A 20,832-nucleotide genomic window follows, 5' to 3' on the forward strand; every position below is an offset into this window, starting at 1 on the left:
GCAGGACAGAGTAGCGTTTTGTTTTACTGTACATAGGGTCACTATGAGTCAGAACTGATTCGATAGCACCTAACAACAAGGACTAACAACCCTGAACTTCTTTGCATGTGCCTATTAGCTATTTGTGTATCTTCTTTGGAGAATGTGAGTTTAACTTTTTGGTAAGTATGATCAAACCACCTTCCCAAGAGGTTATACTAATTTATACTAAAGGTTGGGCCTCATTTTTGTTTCTGTATTTGGGTCTTTGAAAAATTACTTAAGTAATATATGAACATATTCTTTCTGAGCAAAATTCAAACAATAGAGGATACGGGAAAAAAAATATAACTGTCTTTCTGTCCCCGTCCTCCAAGTCTGGTCCCTTGCTCAGGGATCGTTTTCAATGATTTTGGAATTAATTCTTCTATCTGTCTTTCTACGAACCTACTTATACTGGCTTATAGTTTGGGGAGTTATTCTCTGCATAAGAAATACACTTGTTCTACAATCATATGTTTTCACTCAATGAAGTATTTTAGAATTTATTTATGTCCATAGCTTTTAAAAAGTTGTATAGCCTTCCAAAGTATGGATATAGCTGGAAAGTTAAACAGTCTATCCTTTTCCCACTGATTTAAACCATCACATTTCTTATACAGTAAACTTAATTCACAGAAATATTCAGGGCTATTTCTGAACTCTTTCTCCCACTCTACTGAATAATTTGCTTATTCTTATGCCAGTTATATCCTGTTTTCACTCTCGTTTTTGGTGTTTGATTATCTAGTATGTCAAATACATCACCACTGTTTTTAAAAATGTATTGATTCTGAACTACAGATTTTTAAGTTCTATTAAAAAATCATTTTGGATGGCAATGCGTTTAAGGATTAAACTGAGGAGAATCAACACCTTTTAACAATGAGTCTTTCCATTCACATACATAGTATATTTCTCCATTTAGTTAGGTCTTATATATTATCCTTTAGGACAGAAATATCATTTTCTTCACATAGGTCTTGCATGTTCCTTGTGAGATTTTTCTTTGTAGTTTGTGGGTTTTGCTATTACTGTCAATGGAACCCTTTTTCTCCCAAGTATATTTTCTAATTTGTTATTGCACTATGTATGAGAGATAATTTTTGGCTTTACTATCTGTAAAAGGATAAAGTACTCAGTAAAAGGTTTCCATGGTCAAATAAATACGGGCTGTTGTTGTTAGGTGCTGTTGAGTCAATTTCAACTCATAGTGACCCCATGCGTCAGAGTAGGACTGCCCCCACAAGGTTTGCTAGGCTGTAATCTTTACAGGAGCAGATTCTCAGGTCTTTCTCCCATGGAGTGGCTATGTGTGTTCAAACTGCCAGCCTTTTGGTTAGCAGCTGACCTTGTGCCACCAGGGCTTCTTAAATATCGGCTAAATGAAGCTAAATTGATTTGTTCATTGCAGGACTCCTCAAAGTGTTTAATACACTTTTGATCACCAAGAATCCCCAAGAAGGGCATGCAGGGAATTTCCTAGTTGCTTCGTGGCAGAACCCCTTGCCATAAGACATCATCATAAGACTGGTGTTACCTGAAACATGCTTTGGGCAACAATGAACCCAATGATCTTAGCATCTAATTTTTCAATCCAGGGGTCGTCACTGAACCTCATCTGGTATCTGACGCCCAAACTCCCACTCCCATCCCCAACCAGAACACAGAAGACAATAAACGTCAAAGTGAATGCTTTAATGAGTGTTACTCTGAGAGAACCTTCTGTCTTAACAGCTGTTGCCAGCAGGCACTGTTCCCAGCTCTGTCAGCATGGTTAGGGTGAACTAGCTGCCCCGGGGCAGGGATCTGGAGTCTAAAGAGTAAGCTGGGGCAAAAGGAGGTTCAGGAAGCACCCTGTGGGGGCTGGGCTTCTGGGAGTGTCGCTGAAGGGGGTACGCCTCAGGCTGGTCCCTCTTCAGGCATTCCTAGCAAAGCCACAAGGGGCTCGAGGGGAGTGGGGGTCCCAACGGGCACAGGGTGGGTGCGTTCATGCTTGCGCAGGTCGCTGGCACTCAAGAAGCCCTTGGGGCAGCGAGGGCAGGTATAGGGGCGCACGGAGCTGTGGGTGCGGCTATGCTTGCGCAGCCCAGCCCGGTCAGAGAAACTCTTGCCGCACTGGGCGCAGGGAAAGGGCCGGAGCTCTGGGTGTGAGCGCTCGTGCCGCCGCAGTAACGTCAGTGTGGAGAAGGTCTCCTTGCACTCCCGGCACACAAACTGTGGTGGCTTCTCGTCCACCTCCTCACTCCCCTCACCTGACCCCCCCAAGGGACCAGAAACCTCTCCAACGCCAGCATTCTGGCACTCCACATGCTCCACCGTCATGCCCACCACTTGCCACTGGGTGGCCATCACCCCACCTGACTCTGGAGGCAGCCCTAGAAGCCCTGCTGGAGTGTCCCCTAGCCCTGTAGCAGCTGCCGGGGCCGCTGAGCCCTCGCCTGCCACGCCAACAGGGAGCGCCAGCCCCACTACCAGCTCCTGTTGTGGGGGAGCCCCTGCAGCCTCGCTGCTTCGATGGGTCCGCTCGTGCTTCCTCAGGCTTGAGGATACCACAAAGGATTTTCCACAGGCGTTACAGTGGAAGGGGCGTTCCCCCGAGTGCACCCGGCTGTGCTTGGTGAGACTGGCACGCTCGGCGAAGGCCCGGCCACACTCCTCACAGCGGAAGGGTCGCTGCCCAGAGTGCACCAGTGCGTGCCGCTTGAGGTCCCAGGACGCCACGAACGTCTTGTCGCACTGCAGGCACTTGAAAGGCCGGTCACCCGTGTGCACCCGACGGTGCATGGCCAAGTCGGCAGGCTGCCGGAAGTCCTTGCCGCACTTCTCACAGCGGTAAGGCTTCACACCCTCATGCGCCCGCTGGTGGCGCCGGAAGCTGGAGGGGTCGGAGAACATGCGGCCGCAACGCGGGCACAGGAAGGGCTTCTCGCCAGAGTGAGTGCGCTCATGGCTCTGGTAGGAGCTGAGCTGCGTGAAGCCCTTGCCACAGGCCGGGCAGCGATAGGGCTTCTGTGCCGCGTGGATGCGCTGGTGACATGTGAGCGAGGACGAGCGGGAGAAGCTCTTCCCACACTCAGAGCAGAGGAAGGGGCGCTCACCAGTGTGGGACCTGTGGGGGTGCAGAGGGCCAGGCATGAAGGTGAGCCTGCCCCTTGTCTGGGCTGTAATTTAGGGGCCCCCAACAACCCTAGAGGCCTCGACCAATCTCCTAAGAGTCACAAGACCGCACCCCAAAATAAGAAACCTTCAGACACTAAAGGCCTACGTGCCTCAATTCCAGATAAGACCCTCTGCAGACCAAAGACGTAGACAGACTACTCATACCTACACAAGACTTTTTGAGCCCCACTTCCAGCCCTGCCCCTTTCCTGCTATCCAGGAACCGAGGCCAATCAGACCCACCCCATCCTCCTGGGTTCCACTCCAATGCAGTTGGCCTCGCCCACCTTCATGCCCCACCAAGGCCCACCCGGCACCAACTTCTCCCACGTGCCCACCCGCTTCCCATAGCTCCGCCCACCCGCCTTCCCATTGGCTCATTCCAAACACTCTTTGAGACTCAACCCCGGCCCCATTGGTCACAGGGCAGCCGGTGTGGTCCCACCTCCACCCCACCCACCAGCTCTGACAAAGCCCATGCCCCCAGCTCCATGCTCTCACCGCTCGTGGTTGCGGAGGTCCTTGAGCTCGGCGTAGGCCTTGCCGCAGCGCTCACAGCTGTAGGGCCGCAGGCCGGCGTGTGTGCGCCGATGCTTGCGGAACACCGAAGGGTCTGCGAAGCTCTTGCCGCAGTCGGCGCAAGCGTAGGGCCGCTCGCCGGTGTGGCCGCGCTGATGGATCTTGAGCTTGGAGAGTGCGCCATAGGCCTTGGGGCAGTGCGTGCAGCGGAAGGGCAACTCACCAGCGTGAGATGCCAGGTGCACGCGGAGGCACACGGGCTGCATGAAGCGGCGGCCACACTCGGGGCACGGGAAGGGCTTCTCGCCGGTGTGGCTGCGCCCGTGGCTTCGCAGCTCAGGTGCCGTCTTGTAGGCCTTGGGGCACAGCGGGCACGCGTAGGGCCGGGGCTTAGCTCCTGCACCTGACACCTTGTCCCCACTGGCCTCCTCCGGCTTCGGTTCTGTCTCCGGCTTTGGCTTCACCTCAGCCACCTCCTCTTTACCATCTGCGGACCCATGTGTGGCAGCATGGCGCGCTGCCCTAGGTGCATTTGGAAACGTCTTGGTACACGACAGGCACTTATAGCGGCGGCCAGAGCGCTTATAGCCCGGGGCTGGAGACAGGGCCTCTGCAGACTCCACCTCCATGGCCTTGGTGGGCGGGGCTTCTCTGTGAGAGAGGCAAAGTCAAGACAGAAGCCACATCCCTGCGCCCAGCTCCAAGGCCTCTCTCTTTACCAAAGCCCTCTCAAGGCCTCAGAGGGAATCCTATCTTATCTGCATTTCCCATCCAGGGCTCTCAGCCTGAACCATGGGACCCCCACATCCTTTTTTCCAAGCACTACTGGCTCTGCCAACCCATGCTCAAGTTTCCTCTCTGGTCTGCTCATTGATGAAAGGTTGGACCAGGTGACCTCAGAGGGGCTAAGAAAGGAGGTCACCAAAAAGTCTACCTGCACTTCCCTCCCCCTTCTCCACTGTGGCATTCCCAGAGAGTTCCATCTGTCTCACCATCTTCCTTCTTCAGCTCAGTGTCCAAGGCCTGTGCCAAGCAAGGCTGCAGATACAGAGGGTATCCAGATGGAAGCCTAGCCTGAAGGTCTCCAAGCACCCAGGGGAGACAGACCTGAGACCAGAGGAGGGGGACCAGTGGTGGGTGGCACCATCTGTCTGGCAGCTCTAGATCCCCAGCGTGTATTTTGTCTTTCCCCTCTGGTTGGTTGGCTCTTGAGGCAGCAACTGTTCACACAGAATCTGGCCTTGCACAGCTGTAACGGACTCCACCCTAGACAGGAATCTTGGTCCACCCTCTGCTCTGGAATCCCTGTCTGGCTCCTGCTCCCATACCTCTGGCAATGGGGAGCTCATTCTCTCACAAGGCAGCCTGAGCCATTGCTGGCAGATAGAAAACTTTTTCTGAGTCATAATCCATGTATTTGATCTAGCAGGGCTTCCTAGGACACCTGCTGTGAGACTCCCATTTTCTCGGTCCAGAGCCCAGAACCTCTCCAACCAGATGTTCCTGGGGATCATGGTTGGGAGGATATAGGATTGACGGCTATGGTAGTCTTAACACCAGCTCATCCTCCCCGGGTGATGAAGGGAAGAGGATTATGGCTGATCCACTTAGGGAGGGCTCAGCAGCAGCTGCTGGGGATGGGGTGGGAGTAGAGGGAGGATACTGGTATGGAGAGGGCAGGGGAGCCAGGTGTAGCTAGAGACTAGGCTGGGAGGTGGGAAGACCTGGGTTCTACTTCCAACCCTGTGGGTAACTTGCTGTGAGAGACCTCAGTGAAATCTGTACACCTCAGGGCTTGGTGGCTTCCAAGTTAAGACACTGGGGTTGAGAGGAGACTGGAACTGAGCTGTGCCAGGAGGGTGCTAGGGGAAGTACAGGCCTCTAGAGGCCCATGGCCCCTCGCCCCAGGAAAAGACTGTGGGAACCCTACCTGAAGGTCAAGGGAGAACACAGGAGCCCCTGGGGTGAGCTGCAAGAGCTGCATCCTCAGGGTCAGTACTCTTTTGCCTGGTGGACCTGCCTCAGTTTCCCCTCTTCCCCATGCACAATTGAATGTTCATGGGCGTTGGCTAGAGTCTTCTCCCTAAAGCACCACGTGATGCTCTGTCCCCTGATCAAGAACTTTCCATGGTTCCCATCACAAACTTCAAGTTCCCAGGAACTTTCTGGCTGCTCCAAATCCCATTAGTCCTTCGTTTGAGCCCCACATCCCCTGGGAAGCTCTTCCTGAATCCCTCTTTTGGGCATCAGCCCTCAAGTCCACACAACCCTGTTCTACCCTCAGCTTGGTTCTTTTACTTTCTCACTAAATCCTGGGGCTGAAAGGTGAGTCAGAGGACTTGAGGTCCACTCTTCCCCATGGCTTGAATTCCCCCAACAGTTTCTAAGGGATCCCTCCCCCTCCCTGGATGAGGCACTCACTACCTCCCTTTTAGACTATCCCTGGACAGTCTGCCTGAGGGAAGGCTCCTCCTTAATAAAAATGACAGCTCACACTAACTGAGCACTTGCCAAATATCAGGTAGTGTCCTAAGCTCTTTACATGTATTAACTCACTTCACCTTCACGTCAACACCATGAGAAAAGTTCTATTAGAAGCCCCATTTCATGGATAAGGGAACTGAGGCCCAGAACAGTGGTATAGCATTGTGGTTAAGTGCACACAGCCTCTGAAGCCAAATTGCCTGGCTTCGAACCTTGCCTCCATCACTTCCTAGCTGATGTGATCTTGGGCAATTTACTTCATCTCTCAGGACCTCGGTTTTCTCATCTCCAAAAATGGAGATAATAATAGTACTTACCTCACCGGGTTGGGTGAGGATTGAATGAGATAAGAATAATTATCGAGAGTTTTCTCAGGGCCAGGCACTTTGTCCAGCATGCTACCTTATATAATTCACTTCCTGAGATAGGGATTATTGTCATTTTACAGGTGAGTAAACTGAGGTCCCAAGAGCTTAAGCGACTTGCCCACAGTCACAGAGCTAGTAACCCTTGCAGCTGGGACTTGAATCCAGGTCTATTTAACTTGCCTTCTGCTCAGTGAGAAAGCCTGGTGGCATACTGGTTAAGCGCTATGGCTGCTAACCAAAAGGCTGGCAGTTTGAATCCACCAGGCGCTCCTTGGAAACTCTATGGGGCAGTTCTATTCTGTCCTATAGGGTCGCTATGAGTTGGAATTGGGTTTGATTTTTTGGCTCCTTCTCAGTCATCTGGGGCCTCCAGACTTTGCTGTCTGGGCTAGCAGGTGCCCACCTCTATGCAGAGTGGAGGGCCATGTAGACTAGGCCACTGCCTAGAATCCCACCATTAACTCCTCACTTTACCATTTACCGAGGACTCTTCTACTCACCAGCTCCCTAGAGTGATGTTTCTCCCAGTTAGGCCTGTGAACCTCCTGCATCAGAATAATCATCCAGGGAGCCTGAGATAGGGCTCAGGACTCTGTACTTTAAACATATTCTCTGGATCATTCCAAATCGCCCCGTAAGAACTAAACACACATCCCTAAGTATTCACAAGCTCATAAGAGGGAGGCTTTTTTTTTCCCCTGAATAATATTTCATTGTGTTTTCGGTGAAGGTTAAAACAGCAGTTTAGGTTCGCATTCAACAATTTCTACACAAGCTGTTCTGTGACATTGGTTACGTTCTTCACAATGCATGAACATTCTCTCAATATTTCTGCTCTGGTTGTTCCATTCCATTAATCTAGTTTCCTTGCCCCCTTACATTCTCATCTTTGTTTTAAAGTAATTGCTGACCGTTTGGTCTCATACAGGTGATTTTTCAAAGGAGCATAGTACTTATAGGTGATATTCATTATTTTTTGAGCCAATTTATTATTTAGCTACAAAGTGACCTCAGGGGTTAGTTTTGGTTCAAGGTTTGAAAGGTATCTCAGGACAATAGTCTTAGGGAGTCCTCCAGTCTCAACCAGTCCAGTAGGTCTGGTTTTTTGTTTGTTTTAAGAATTTGAGGTTCTGTTCCACATTTTTCTCTTGTTCTATCAGGTTCCATCTATTGTGGCCCTGATTAAAATGGTTGGTGGTGATAGCCGTGCACCATTTAGTTCTTCTGGTCTCGGGGTAGATGAGGCCATGGTTCCTATAGACTATTTGTCCTGTAGACTAGTTTCTTCTTTGAGTCTTTGGTTTTCTCCTTTCTCTTTAGCTCCAGATGAGTGGGGGCCAATAGTTGTATCTTAGATGGCCACTTGCAAGCTTTTAAGACCCCAGACGCTACTCAGCAAACTAGGATGCAGAACACAACTTCATGAACTACATTATGCCAGTTGATCAAGATGTTCCATGAGACTATAGTCCAAATCCTTCAAACCCAGAAATCCAAACCTGTGAGGTGTTTAGTTATGTCTAAGAGGTATCCATAACTGTACCCTCTATGTGCTTTATTATATATATGAATATATGTGCATAGTCACATAGATGCATATACATATGTATATACCTATATATACACACTTATATACATACCTATACACATATATGCCTACATACACACATATATACCTGCACATATATTTTTTGGTTGTTTTTGCTGTTGGTTCAAAATTATATATGCCATAGCAATTACTAACAGGTTCTTTTTGTGTGTGTACTTTTTAGTGACATGGTTTACCTTCGTCAAGTTGTGTACACTTTACCCTCATTTGGTGTTATTTTCAGAAGGAGGTATTTTTACTACACCCCTTTCACAGATTTGGAGACTCAGGCCCCCACAAGGGAAAAAAAAACTTGCCCAAGGACACGCAGCTAGCCAAAGAGCCCAGGTTCAAACCCAAGCCTTCAGGCCCTTGGGCTGGACTCTTTCTCTAACAGTCTTCATTCATTCAAGGTTTATTAGGCAAATCATGAGACTTCTCACTCTCCCGGGACAAAGACCAATATCTTTTCCACGGCCAGCCAGGCTCCAAACGGGACCAATCTGACTCCTGCCTACCTTACTTTCCACTCCTTTCCCCCTGGCTCACTAGCCTCCACCCACACAGGCCCCTTTTCTTTTTCTCAAGGAGCTAACTAAATTCCTTCCTACCTCAGGGCCTTTGCACTAGCAATTCCCTCTGCCAGAACCACTGTTCCTGTAGGATCTTTGTGTAGCTGTCTCTTTCACTTCATCTGGGTCTTAGCTACCTGTCATCTCCTCAAGAGGAGACCACTTTTCTTACTGCTACCTGCACTCCTGCTAACCACTCTCTATCCTCCTTTATGGTGTTCATTTGGATAACATGCCTTGCAAGCTTACCACGGGCCAGGTACCATTCTAAGCATTTTATGTGTACTACTCAAGCTAAGCCTCACACTGTCTAGAAGTTAAACAGTACTATTTCCCCCATTTTACAGATAAGGATACCGAGGCATAGAGAGGTGAAGTAATTTGCTCATGGTCACAGCCAGTATTCAGAGTCAGGTTATCTGACTCCCAAACTTCTGCTCTTTGTTTGCTTGATTATTGCTTTGTTAGAACTTAAACATTTTATGGTTTGCTTGTTAATTCTGTGTCTCCAGCACCAGAGTCCAGGCTGGTGAAGAGCATGAACCTTGATTACCCTACATTCTCTACACCTAGAAGCATGCTTGGTGCTCCAAAGCAAACTGAAGGAATCAACCTGAGATGCACTTCAAACCCAGGTCTATAGCCCTGGTCACTTTGAATCCATGTCTGTTTAACCTGCCCTGTTTAACCCGAGGTCACCTCTCCCATAGTACTAGTGAAAGGAGTTGGTGAGAATGTTGGTCAGCAACTATTTATTAACTGAACTTTCTGCCTTTCTAAGTTCACAGGGTCCAAATATGACCCCTAATACCCCGCAGTAGGCTCATCATTCTGGTGATGGAGCCTTATCTCTGTGCTTCACTACTGGTTTAGGAGGGGGATGAAGTGCTGTTGCCTGAACCCACTCTTAACTGCCAGGGATGCAAATTTAATTCCCAGAGAGCTTAGGCTAGCACCCTAGGGCAGGAACAAGGTGGGAAAGGAGCCACTTTTTATCCTCTCTGCATCCCAGTCTCCCCACTTCTAAACAAGGAGTCACCACACAGGCATGACAGGTTGTGAAAGATATAGTGATCTGACGAATGGGGAACTGTGCAAGGTGCGAGGTGAGCGTTAATCACCTCCTAGGCCTCCGGCTTCATCAGTTCACAGCCCGATCCCAACCTACACCGCGAGCCTCAGCTCCAGCTGCAGCATTCCTCTCTCGCCAGCGACCTAAACTCCAGCCACGGTCCTCGTACTTCCCCACCTCCAATGCACCCCCACATACAGCTTCCTCTGCCTTAGGAGGCTTTGCTTGCCTTCTCCCATAGGAAAACTCTTTTGAGATTAAGAATCTCAGGGATACTTAATTGGCATTGGAGGCAGGGACTCCACAGCGCTCTGGGCCTCAGTTTCCTTGCCACTAAAATGTAGCCTCCAACGCTTGTGGGGGTTTGAAGGGAATTAGGGCCGACGAGACCAGGTGAGGAGGGGCCATGAGCTGCAGAAACGAAGTCCTGGATCTAACCCTGCGCTGCTCGCTCTCTGCAACCGTTTATGTGTCGGCACCCCCACTAGACAGGCAGCTCTCGCAGGGCAGGGCCCCCGGCTGCCTTGTCCCGGAATAAGCCCTCGGAAAACGTGGCCTCGGAGAACGTGACAAGCAGGAGTGAACGATGAATGAGGGAATGAACAAATGAATGGACGGAGGGCCAGACGCGAGACAAAGGCCTGTAAGATGGCGTTCTCTAGGACCGCGGGAGGGGCGGCCAGGGACGCGGCGGGGGAGGGGGACCGTAGACGCCGGGGACCTTGCAGGGCTGGCCGCGCGGCTGGGACAAAAGCCCGCAATAAGGCGGGCTCTAGGACCCCTGGGTCCGCACCGCCCTAGGCGGGCAGCCGCTCTGGACGAGCCCCGGCGCCCGCGTCACCTGGCCCGCGAGGATAGCCGGCGGGTTCTAGGACCCGCTGGGCCCGGCGCCCGCTCGGGCCCGCCCGGGGCCGCTCTCCTCCGCCCCGCCCGCGTTGCCCGCGCCGGGCCGGCCCTGTCCGCCCTTGGCGCCCACAGGGAAACTGAGGCCAGCTCGGATCCCGTCCGCGCTGGAGCCAGCCGCGGACCCCGTGGCTTCCCGCTGGCGTTTCCTACCTGAATGGACTTGGGTTGGCTCCGCGACGTCGGCGGTGGCTCCTCGCACCTACTGAGCCCGGGACACTGCCAGGGAGCGGCAGGCACTAGGACCCAGCGGGAGGGGTAGGGGAGGCGGGGCCGGCGAGCGGAAGTAGACGGGAGCTTTCCAGACACGGGAGGGAGGAAAGGTTTACCGGAGCACCCCAAGCCTATGGTGGCGGGGAAACATCTTGCCAGGGGTCTGTGGGTGCTGAGGGGAAGGAACGCCTGACAGGTTTATGGTATAAACCCGGCTATTGCTAGCTTGGGGCCAGCTCACCGGAAATGTCTCCAAGAACTAGAAGGTGGGAGGACAGAAAGGCCATACTCAGGCTTTGTAGTCCCTAAATCCGCTTATAGTCCACAACATTTCCTTTAATAGCGAGAAGTGAATCTAATGAAGCTACCGCCATCGGTCTTGGGAAAAGTCTTCCAGGGAGCCCCGCGAAAAATTTTGCGAAGGTACTGAAGCCAGAGCTGCAGAACCCTTTTTCTTTTTCCACTTCTGCGTTCACCCAATATGCACCGGAAGGATTTTTGAGATTCTCGCCGGAAGTGTGGCTAAGGTTAGTGCGTATAAGAGCAGCACTGTGACCTACGTGGGCGGGGCCAAAAGCCGCGTTTGCCTGTTTAGCCCCTAACTCCGGAAGCGTGTCTTCGTAGACGTCCTTTTGGAGGCGGGACAGGAAGTGTTCCCGATGCTCAGGTTTCGCGGGGAAGCTTTTGCGGCTTGGACACTTCCTGTTTCCTAGTAACAATAGGAAGTGTCCGCGGAGCTCGGGAGTAGACTCCTGGTCGTGCTAGCTGCGCCCTCATCCTTTTACCCCCTTTTTTCTCTTCCTCTGCCTCTTTTTCTTTCCCTCCCCTCGCACCTCCCTGGGAACCCTGACTGAATGCGTACGTGGAAGCGCTAGAGTCCCCCCCGCCACCTCTTGGGGCGCGCGGCTGCAGTTAGGGTAAGGGTCCCAGTGCGCAGGCGCGTTCCCTTTCGCTGTCCTACTGCCTGCCGCCCGCAGTCCCCAACGGACGCGCCTGCTGCGGGAAAGAGAAGGGGGGCTGCCCGTTCGAGGTGGGGGTCCTGAGAGGATATTGACAGAGGAGATGATGGGAGAGGACCTTGGTGGTGATAGGCTAGGGGAGGAGACTCTTGAGCGAAAGGGCTTTTTGAAGTGAAAATTCGGGGAGCAGGTTCAGTGAGGGAGTTTAGAGTCAGAGATAGAAATGATAGTGGGGTCCCATGAGAGTGAAGAATCAGAGTCAGAGAAGCCCAAAATGAGGTAGGAGGCATGAGGAGCTATTATGGAGAGAGAACAAGGGCTTTGAAATGAAGACTGCCTGAGTTCAGTGGGTTTGCTCACGTGTAAACTGGGATCACAGAGGCATTGCAGTGTGTTGTCAGGATTAAGTAACGATGAATATACTTTGCTTACTGTAGCGCTTGCCACACGGTAATGCTCATTAGCATGTGTTGTTGTCCCCATCATTAATATTTAAGAGAAGTAGCGAAAGAAATGAGAAGGGGATGATTGAGATTAAGGTGAAGAGGTAGGGAATGAAGAGCAACCGGAAATAGGATGGGATTTCCACAGTAGAAGGTAGTTTGGGTTCGGGGCAGTAGATGAAGGAAGTAGCCAAGATAGTCTTCTGGGAAGGAGATCTTGAGAGCTGAAAGGAATAGGGGAGGTGAGAGAACAAGTCAGCCCTTTCTTAAAAGGGGCCTCTAATCTCTCCTCAGGTCCTCAGCTGTCAGCTAGAGAAAGAGGCTGCTTTTTAGTGCCTCCAGGCACTGTCAGCAGTCTTCTCCCTCTAGCTAAGGGGTGAAGGAAGAAGGATTGGCCCTCTGTTATTGAAAGGCCTAAAAAGGCTCTGCTTTCCTTTTAAGGTGTTAGGGGAGATACGTTTCCTTTTTTCTTTTTTTTTAATTGTCCTTCAGGTGAAGGCTTCCAGAACAAATAGTATCTCATGAAACAGTAGTACACACCTATTGTTTTATGACATTGGTTAACAACCCCACAACATGTCAACTCGGGAAATATGTTTTTTTGTTCCAGAATTATAGAGAGCAGAGGGTTAGGGACAGTGAGACTTTTTGGATCTGGTCTGAAGAATAGGATAGTATATCTGTGATCAGAAGGAGGTAGCATCCCTCTGAACTTTAGTTTTCTTGTCTCTGGCTCTAGAGATGAGTTAGTTTAGGGGAGCTTATGTGCAGGAAGGCCTTATATGATGGTGCCTCTAGGTTAGATCCAGGAGAAGGCAGGTCCCTAGGCACTGATGCTTAGGGAACCTCTCTCTGGCCCCTGGTGAATTTGTGGCTCAAAGAACCAAGAGGCAGAGTTAATTCAGCCTGGCCTTCTGACCACTGCCCCTTCTTCCTAGGCCTTGACCCCTCCACCAGAGGAAGATGCTGCTGCCACCTGTCTGTTCTTCCTGAACCCCCAGGTTTCTGCCACGCTGCCCCATGGAGGACGTGCCTGCTTCACTCAGCTGCTCTGACTGCCAACGCCACTTTCCTAGCCTCCCAGAACTGGTACGGCACCGAGAACTGCTCCATCCATCTCCCAACCGGGACACTGAGGAGACTGACCAGATCCCCCGGCCCTACCGCTGTCAGCAGTGTGGGCGGGGCTACCGTCACCCAGGGAGCCTGGTCAACCACCGCCGGACCCACGAGACTGGCCTTTTCCCCTGTACCACCTGTGGCAAGGACTTCACCAATCCCATGGCCCTCAAAAGCCACATGAGGACTCATGCTCCTGAGGGCCGCCGCAGGCACAGACCTCCCCGCCCCAAGGAAGCCACCCCATGCTTCCAGGGTGAGATGGTGTCCACTGACTCGTGGGGCCAGAAGCTTGGCCCTGAGGAAGGCAGGGAAAACCAGACAAAACATACTGAAGAGACACCTGGCTGTGAGTCTGGGCCTGACCCCAGGGCAGCTCCAGGCACTTGGGAGGATCCATCTGCTAGACAAAGGGGAGGCTGGGAGAGCCAGCCAGATCCTGAGGAGGGTGCAAAGCGTTGGGGGGGCACCACCAACTCTGCCAGAGCCCCGCCTCTCCCCACCCCAGCCAGCAGCCTCCTTAGCAATTTGGAACAGTATTTGGCCGAATCAGTTGTGAACTTCACAGGGGGCCAGGAACCCACCCAGTCCCCTTCTGCTGAGGAGGAACGGCGGTACAAGTGCAGCCAATGTGGCAAGACCTACAAGCATGCTGGAAGCCTCACCAACCACCGCCAGAGCCACACCCTGGGCATCTACCCTTGTGCCATCTGCTTCAAGGAGTTCTCTAACCTAATGGCTCTGAAGAACCACTCCCGGCTCCATGCCCAGTATAGGCCTTACCGGTGTCCCAATTGCCCCCGTGCCTTCCGGCTCCCCCGGGAGCTGCTGGAACACCAGCAGTCCCATGAGGAAAGGCAGGAGAGGCTGTGGGAAGAAAAGGGGATGCCAACCACCAACGGGCACATAAATGAGAGTGGTCAGGACCACCTCCCTACTGCACAGATGCTTAACGGCTCTGGGGAACTCAGCACCTCTGGGGAGCTAGAGGACAGTGGCCTGGAGGAATACCGGCCTTTCCGCTGCGAGGACTGTGGACGCACTTATCGCCATGCTGGGAGCCTCATCAACCATCGCAAGAGCCACCAGACAGGTGTCTACCCCTGCTCCATCTGTTCCAAGCAGCTGTTCAACGCAGCTGCCCTCAAAAACCACGTGCGGGCTCATCACAAACCCCGGCAGGGGACTGGAGAGGGTAGGCAGTCATCAGTGACACCATTGACCACCCCCAAAGAAGAAGAAGATCCCACCACCACCCTGGACCATCGCCCCTATAAGTGCAATGAGTGTGGTCGAGCCTACCGCCACCGGGGGAGCCTGGTGAACCACCGCCACACCCATCGGACAGGAGAGTATCAGTGTTCACTCTGTCCCCGCAAGTACTCCAACCTCATGGCCCTGCGCAACCACGTTCGCGTACACTGCAAGGCTGCTCGCTGCAGTGCAGGCCCAGGGGCCGAGGGTCCCCCTAGCCACCTCAAGGTGGGAGCAGAGGCAGCCCCACATGTAGATCAGGGGCATGGGTGCAAGCATGAAGAGGAGGCTACTGATATCCCCCCAGCCACAGATGGGGCAGCACCACAGATCTGTAGTGTCTGTGGGCTGCTCTTTGAAGACCTTGAGAGCCTTGAACATCATGGCCGGACCCATGGGGGAGGGGGAGGGGAAAACAACCAGGCAGAGACCAGGGTATCACCTCCTCGGGCATTTGCCTGCCAAGACTGTGGAAAGAGCTATCGCCACTCAGGCAGCCTTATCAACCACAGGCAGACCCACCAGACGGGGGACTTCAGTTGTGGGGCCTGTGCCAAGCACTTCCACACCATGGCTGCCATGAAGAACCATTTGCGACGCCATAGTCGGCGGCGGAGCAGGCGGCACCGGAGGCGGGCTGGCAGTGCTGGTGGTGGTGGGGGTGTCAAGCTCCCATCGGCAGAGGACTGGGCCCAGGAGTTGGTGGAAGACAGTGAGAGCCCAGACTTTGCCCAAGACCCTTCAGGAGAAAGTCCTAGTGGAGCTGAAGGTAACTTGGAAAGTGATGGGGACTGTTTGCAGGCTGAACCTGAGGGGAACAGATGTGGTCTTGAGAGGGATGAGGCCTGTTACCAGGGTGATAAAGAGAGCAGAGGCAACGAGGAAGGACTGGAAAGAAAGGAGACCTGTTTTCTCGACAACTTGGGCATCCCAGGAGATGAGGAAGGCAGTGGGACCCGTTTCTGTGACGGCCTTACCGGGGTGGATAAAGACCAGAAACCAGCCACTGACCTGCCCAAGTCCTGTCACTCTGCCGAAGGTGTCACAAGCTGGCAGGCTGAGGCTTCCCACACGTGTTCCGACTGTGGGCATTCTTTCCCTCATGCCACCGGTCTGCTGAGCCACAGGCCCTGCCATCCACCAGGCATCTACCAGTGCTCCCTTTGCCCAAAGGAGTTTGACTCGCTGCCTGCTCTCCGCAGCCACTTCCGGAACCATGGGCCCGGGGAGGTGAGCTCAGCGCAGCCTTTCCTCTGCTGCCTCTGCGGCATGATCTTCCCTGGACGGGCTGGCTACAGGCTTCACCGGCGCCAGGCTCATGACTCCTCTGGTGTGACTGAGGGCTCGGAGGAGGAGGAGGAGGGGGAGGAGGAAGGAGCAGCAGAGGCAGCTTCTACCCGAAGCCCTCCACTGCAGCTCTCAGAAGCAGAGCTGCTGAATCAGCTGCAGCGGGAGGTGGAGGCGCTGGATGGAGCAGGTTATGGGCACATCTGTGGCTGCTGCGGACAGACGTATGATGACCTGGGGAGCCTGGAGCGTCACCACCAAAGTCTGGGTGGTGGTTTTGGTAACACCATAGACAAGGCACCCAGCAACTTGGGAGAGTCAGGTAATGGCACGGAGATGGTTACAGATGGTGTCTGTGAGGGCACAGTGACCTCAGTCTCTGGGGAGGGTGCAGACATGAAGTCTGGAGAGGGTGGAGGTGCCACAGTTGCAGACAGCCTTTGCGTGCGGGGTGGTGAAGGTTCCATGGAGGCCCAGCCCCGCCCCTTCCGCTGCAACCAGTGTGGCAAGACCTATCGCCATGGTGGCAGCCTGGTGAACCACCGCAAGATCCACCAGACCGGAGACTTCATTTGCCCCGTCTGCTCCCGCTGCTACCCCAACCTGGCTGCCTACCGTAATCATCTACGAAACCACCCCCGCTGCAAAGGCTCTGAGCCCCAGGTGGGGCCCATCCCAGAGGTGGAAGGTAGCCGTGAGCTCCAGATCATGCCAGAGGAGGGCCTGGAGCAGGCAGAAATGGAGAAGCTCCAGGAAGAACTTAAAGTGGAGCCCCCAGAGGAAGTGGCAAGGGTGAAAGAAGAGGCATGGGAGGAGACGACTGTGAAGGGGGAGGAGACGGAGCTGAGGTTGGAGACTGCAGAGAAGGGCTGCCAGACTGAAGCCAGCTCTGAGCGGCCCTTCAGCTGCGAGGTGTGCGGCCGGTCATACAAGCACGCAGGCAGCCTCATCAATCACCGGCAGAGCCATCAGACCGGCCACTTTGGCTGCCAGGCCTGCTCCAAGGGCTTCTCGAACCTTATGTCCCTCAAGAACCATCGGCGCATCCATGCGGATCCCCGGCGTTTCCGCTGCAGTGAGTGCGGGAAGGCCTTCCGCCTGCGGAAACAGCTGGCCAGCCACCAGCGAGTCCACATTGAGCGGCGTGGAAGTGGGGGCTCCCGAAAGCTGACTAGGGAAGATCGGCCCTTCCCGTGTGGGCAGTGTGGGCGGACCTACCGCCACGCCGGGAGCCTCCTGAATCACCGGCGCAGCCATGAGTCAGGCCAGTACAGCTGCCCCACCTGCCCCAAGACTTATTCCAACCACATGGCACTGAAGGACCACCAGAGGCTGCACTCGGAGAGCCGGCGGCGGCGGGCAGGGAGGTCCCGGCGGGCAGCTGTGTGCTGTGCCCTCTGTGGCCGGGGCTTCCCTGGCCGGGGCTCTTTGGAGCGGCACCTGCGGGAGCATGAGGAGGAGACCGAAAGGGAGCTGGCCAGTGGCCAGGGAGGCTCAGATGGCACAGGGGGCAGTGAGGGGAAGCTGGCTGGACTCGCGGGCAGATCATGTGATAATGAGACAGTACCTCAGCTGGAAGATGGAGCCATGCGGCCAGGTGAGCACAGTCAGAACCCCATCAGGGCAGCAGGTTCAGAAGCCACAGAGCCACTGTCTGGGGGGAACGTGGGGAAGGCAGATGGGTGGCAAGGAGACAGGGGACTGGTGAATCACAACGGAGGTTGGGTTCCTCAGGGTCAGGTACCAACCAATCCAAAAGATGTGTCAAGGGACAGTGTCCCCAGGAGCCCTTGCCACCTTGGCAACAGCCAGCCCGGTAGACTTAGTATGAGTCATGGGGATAGCTGCAACAATGGAGACAGCAGCTCTCAGCTTCAGCCAGAGAGCCACCCCGTTTCCTGCTCCCAGTGTGGTAAGACCTACTGCCAATCTGGCGGCCTCTTTAACCACCACAGCACCCACAAGACAGACCACCATTATTGTCACCTCTGCTCCAAGGAATTCTTGAATCCTGTGGCCACCAAGAGCCACAGCCACAACCACATAGCTGCTCAGACCTTTGCCTGCCCTGATTGTGGCAAGGCCTTTCAGTCCCACCATGAACTAGCCAGCCACCTGCAAACTCATGCCAGGGGCCTCAGTCAGGTACCACTCCAGATGGAGGAGGCCAGGGATCCCAAAGCTGAGACTACAGAGGACCAGGTGGGTCTCCTTGGTCAAGGGAAAGCCCAGGAGACCCCATCAGAACTCTCCAGGGCTCCAGGAGAGAATGCTGGGAGAGCTAGTAGAGGGCAAGGAGTAAAGTCCACAGTGGCTGAAGACGAAGAGCGGCCCTTCCGCTGTGCCCAGTGTGGGCGTTCCTACCGCCATGCTGGTAGCCTGCTGAACCACCAGAAGGCCCACACCACTGGACTCTATCCCTGCTCCCTCTGCCCCAAGCTTCTGCCCAACCTACTGTCCCTCAAGAACCATGGCAGGACCCACACGGACCCCAAGCGCCACCGCTGCAGCATCTGTGGCAAGGCTTTCCGGACAGCTGCCCGGCTGGAGGGCCATGGGCGGGTCCATGCACCCCGGGAAGGGCCCTTCACCTGCCCCCATTGTCCCCGCCACTTCCACCGCCAAATCAGCTTCCTGCAGCACCAGCAGCAGCACCAGGAGGAATGGACGGTGGCCAGCTCCGGTATGGGGGGCATGAACGGGCTTGGGCAGAGGATTGATTGGAGGGGCTGTGACGGAGGTGGGCACACAGCAGAGGGTGAAATCAGGCCCCAAGGTGGGTGGGGGAGCAAGAAATGAGGGGAGAGGGTCACATAGACTCAAAGAGGTGGGCAAAGAGGTGGAGGAAGAACTAGTTTGAGGATATTGCCTGTTGTGGAGCTGAGATCTGAATCCATGTCAGGTAAATAGATGGCATGTTGGATGGAGCAGTGTAGGGAGTAGTCAGAGGCAGCTGTCTGGACTCCTCTGCTGTGCCACCGTCCAAGAGTAGTCGTCTTCGTTTTAGGAGGGGAGGTGGCCAGAGACCACCTGACTACCACATCTGGAAACTGTCTGGATTCAGCTCATAAAGTCGTAACTCCCGCAAAGAAAGATGAAGCTGTTGATTTGATCTCAGATCTGGTCATTCCTAGACCAGAGTAGGCAAGGAGCCAGGGCAGGAGGAGTGGGGTGTGGTGGCACCTTCAGACTGGACTGCTTTACGGCTTCACTGCTGACTTGGCCACGGAAACTGGGTCGCTGCTTGGCACCCAACTCCCTGTTACTCTTTCCCTGCGTCTGTCGCTGCTTCCTCCTTTTTCCTTGTTGCCCCACATCCAGGAGCGGATTAACCAGTAAGCAAGGTACACACGGAATTAATTGTGTTTACTTACTAATCTGTGGTGCACAATTTCACATGGGTTTCACCACGTCTCTGATGTGAAAAACAGGTGAAATTGTGCACTACAGATTAGTAAGCCCTTGTGTACCTTGCTTACTGGTTAATCCATCCCTGCCCACATCTCTTCTCCTTCCCTTTATTTAACTTCTTTTTTCTCTCTCTTTGTATTTCCTTTTTAGAATCCAACCAAATCACCTTTTCCATCTGCACACCTCCCCCCACCCACCCCAAGCACACCTTTAACTGGAGGACTGAGTCACAGATAATTCTTTCTTTGAAGTGAGGCCCAGATGTAGCAATAACAGTCATTAGCCCCATCACACATCCTCTATCAGAGGGCAGTCTGCATGTAAAATCACCTCCACCCAGTTGGGTCGGAGGCTGCGGCTGCCTGTGGTTGTGCCTGCGGAGGAGTGGCACAGCCTGTACACTCAGCAAGCGCTGTGTTCTCTCTCCACCTTCTCTAGAGCTCGGTGGCCCTTCTCTCAGGACGCGTATGTTTAGTGGTATTCAAGGGTGGGTAACCTTGAGATGGCGGGCCCTTGACCAGAGATTGTCAGGGAAGGTGGGGATGGTGGGTGAGATTCCTTTGAGAGGCTGAAGGGATGGCAGGATTGCTTGTGACTCAAGTGAGGAGCCAGTTAGCTAGGGCTAGGGAAATAATTGGGCGTCCCAGGTCTTCTGAGCCCACGAAATGGCCTGCAGGCTTGGGAGGGGGGTACAAGGTGTGTGGAGTCTGCCCCCTCAGTTCTCTCTCTCTCTCTCCCCCTAGGAGCTCCAGTGGCACCAGCAGCGGGCAGAGGGGACGCGTCATTGCCCCCTCCACCTACCCCGGCACCTCTCCTGGAACCTTCACCCCAGTGGCCTGCAGACCTCAGCTTTTCCCTCTGAACTCCAAGTCTCCAAAGATCAGAATGGGGGGGGTGGGAGGGAGGGATTTGATCTCCATGTTTCACTCAGGAGTAGTTTGGGCATCCAGACTACTTATTTCCCCTCCCCTTGCAAAGAGGACCCAGCTCTGACTTCTTTCCCAGGGAGGGAGTGGGATGTTCTTCATGTCCCTGTCCTTGAAGGGCCTCCCTCCTCCAGCCTTTGTTACCATGCTCTGCCCCGTGACCAGCCCACTCCAACCCCAGGGAGAGGCAGTCAGAGAGCCATGGGCAGGAATGTTGCCTGTGGAAGGGGAGACTTTTGCTATAATTTGTAACTTATTTTCTAAAGTCTATTTTGTAACAATTTATTTAAGTTTAAAAAAAGGAAAATTGCTCCCCCACAAAAACGAAATTTTCAAAACACTTGGCCTTTGTGATTATATCTGAGGGGGTGAAGAATAGGGAATGCTGGTGCTGGGCGCCTGCTGGTGGTGGGTGCAGGGAGCACCCATAGGCATTATCTCCCTGTCCTGCAGGGCCTGATGGTCAGCAGGGGCATGAGCCGGGTGGGGAGTAGGGGCGGTTGCCGGTCCTGGGCAGGTTCCTTCTCAGAGCCC

The 20,832-nt window shown here is 53.8% G+C and overlaps 2 protein-coding genes across 7 annotated transcripts; one reads left to right on the plus strand and one right to left on the minus strand.

The window, feature by feature from the left end:
- Nucleotides 1-1,702: 1,702 nt before the first annotated feature.
- On the minus strand, nucleotides 1,703-11,360 carry ZNF668 (zinc finger protein 668). Of its 2 annotated transcripts, none has more exons than XM_004386685.1 (3): nucleotides 10,840-11,360; nucleotides 3,682-4,350; nucleotides 1,703-3,130 (listed from the first exon to the last, which is right to left on the minus strand). In XM_004386685.1, exons 2-3 carry the CDS (start codon nucleotides 4,326-4,328, stop codon nucleotides 1,921-1,923), a joined length of 1,857 nt encoding a protein of 618 aa, XP_004386742.1. In that variant the 5' UTR covers nucleotides 4,329-4,350; nucleotides 10,840-11,360; the 3' UTR covers nucleotides 1,703-1,920. The 2 variants fall into 2 exon arrangements, with proteins under 2 accessions (XP_004386742.1, XP_004386743.1); XM_004386686.2 differs by lacking the exon at nucleotides 10,840-11,360 and adding an exon at nucleotides 4,491-4,831.
- ZNF646 (zinc finger protein 646) lies at nucleotides 11,294-20,243 on the plus strand. Of its 5 annotated transcripts, none has more exons than XM_004386687.2 (3): nucleotides 11,294-11,426; nucleotides 13,240-18,644; nucleotides 20,116-20,243. In XM_004386687.2, exons 2-3 carry the CDS (start codon nucleotides 13,322-13,324, stop codon nucleotides 20,232-20,234), a joined length of 5,442 nt encoding a protein of 1,813 aa, XP_004386744.1. In that variant the 5' UTR covers nucleotides 11,294-11,426; nucleotides 13,240-13,321; the 3' UTR covers nucleotides 20,235-20,243. The 5 variants fall into 5 exon arrangements, with proteins under 5 accessions (XP_004386744.1, XP_023596813.1, XP_023596811.1 ...); XM_023741045.1 differs by having other exon boundaries at nucleotides 13,240-17,558; XM_023741043.1 differs by lacking the exon at nucleotides 20,116-20,243 and having other exon boundaries at nucleotides 13,240-18,838.
- The last annotated feature ends 589 nt before the right edge of the window (nucleotides 20,244-20,832 follow it).

Source organism: Trichechus manatus, unplaced genomic scaffold (assembly GCF_000243295.1).
Source record: "Trichechus manatus latirostris isolate Lorelei unplaced genomic scaffold, TriManLat1.0 scaffold00170, whole genome shotgun sequence".
Classification (NCBI taxonomy): domain Eukaryota; kingdom Metazoa; phylum Chordata; class Mammalia; order Sirenia; family Trichechidae; genus Trichechus; species Trichechus manatus.

What these genes read in the sequence shown, in the direction of transcription:
- ZNF668 (XM_004386685.1), bottom strand. Translation starts at nt 4,328, where the DNA reads ATGGAGGTGGAGTCTGCAGAGGCCCTGTCTCCAGCCCCGGGCTATAAG. An exon ending in GACCTCCGCAACCACGAGCG is followed by an intron (nt 3,131 to 3,681) that starts GTGAGAGCATGG and finishes GCACCCCCACAG; the next exon opens with GTCCCACACTGGTGAGCGCC.
- ZNF646 (XM_023741046.1), top strand. Translation starts at nt 13,322, where the DNA reads ATGGAGGACGTGCCTGCTTCACTCAGCTGCTCTGACTGCCAACGCCAC. An exon ending in GGCCAGCTCCGGTATGGGGG is followed by an intron (nt 18,654 to 18,687) that starts GCATGAACGGGC and finishes GATTGATTGGAG; the next exon opens with GGGCTGTGACGGAGGTGGGC.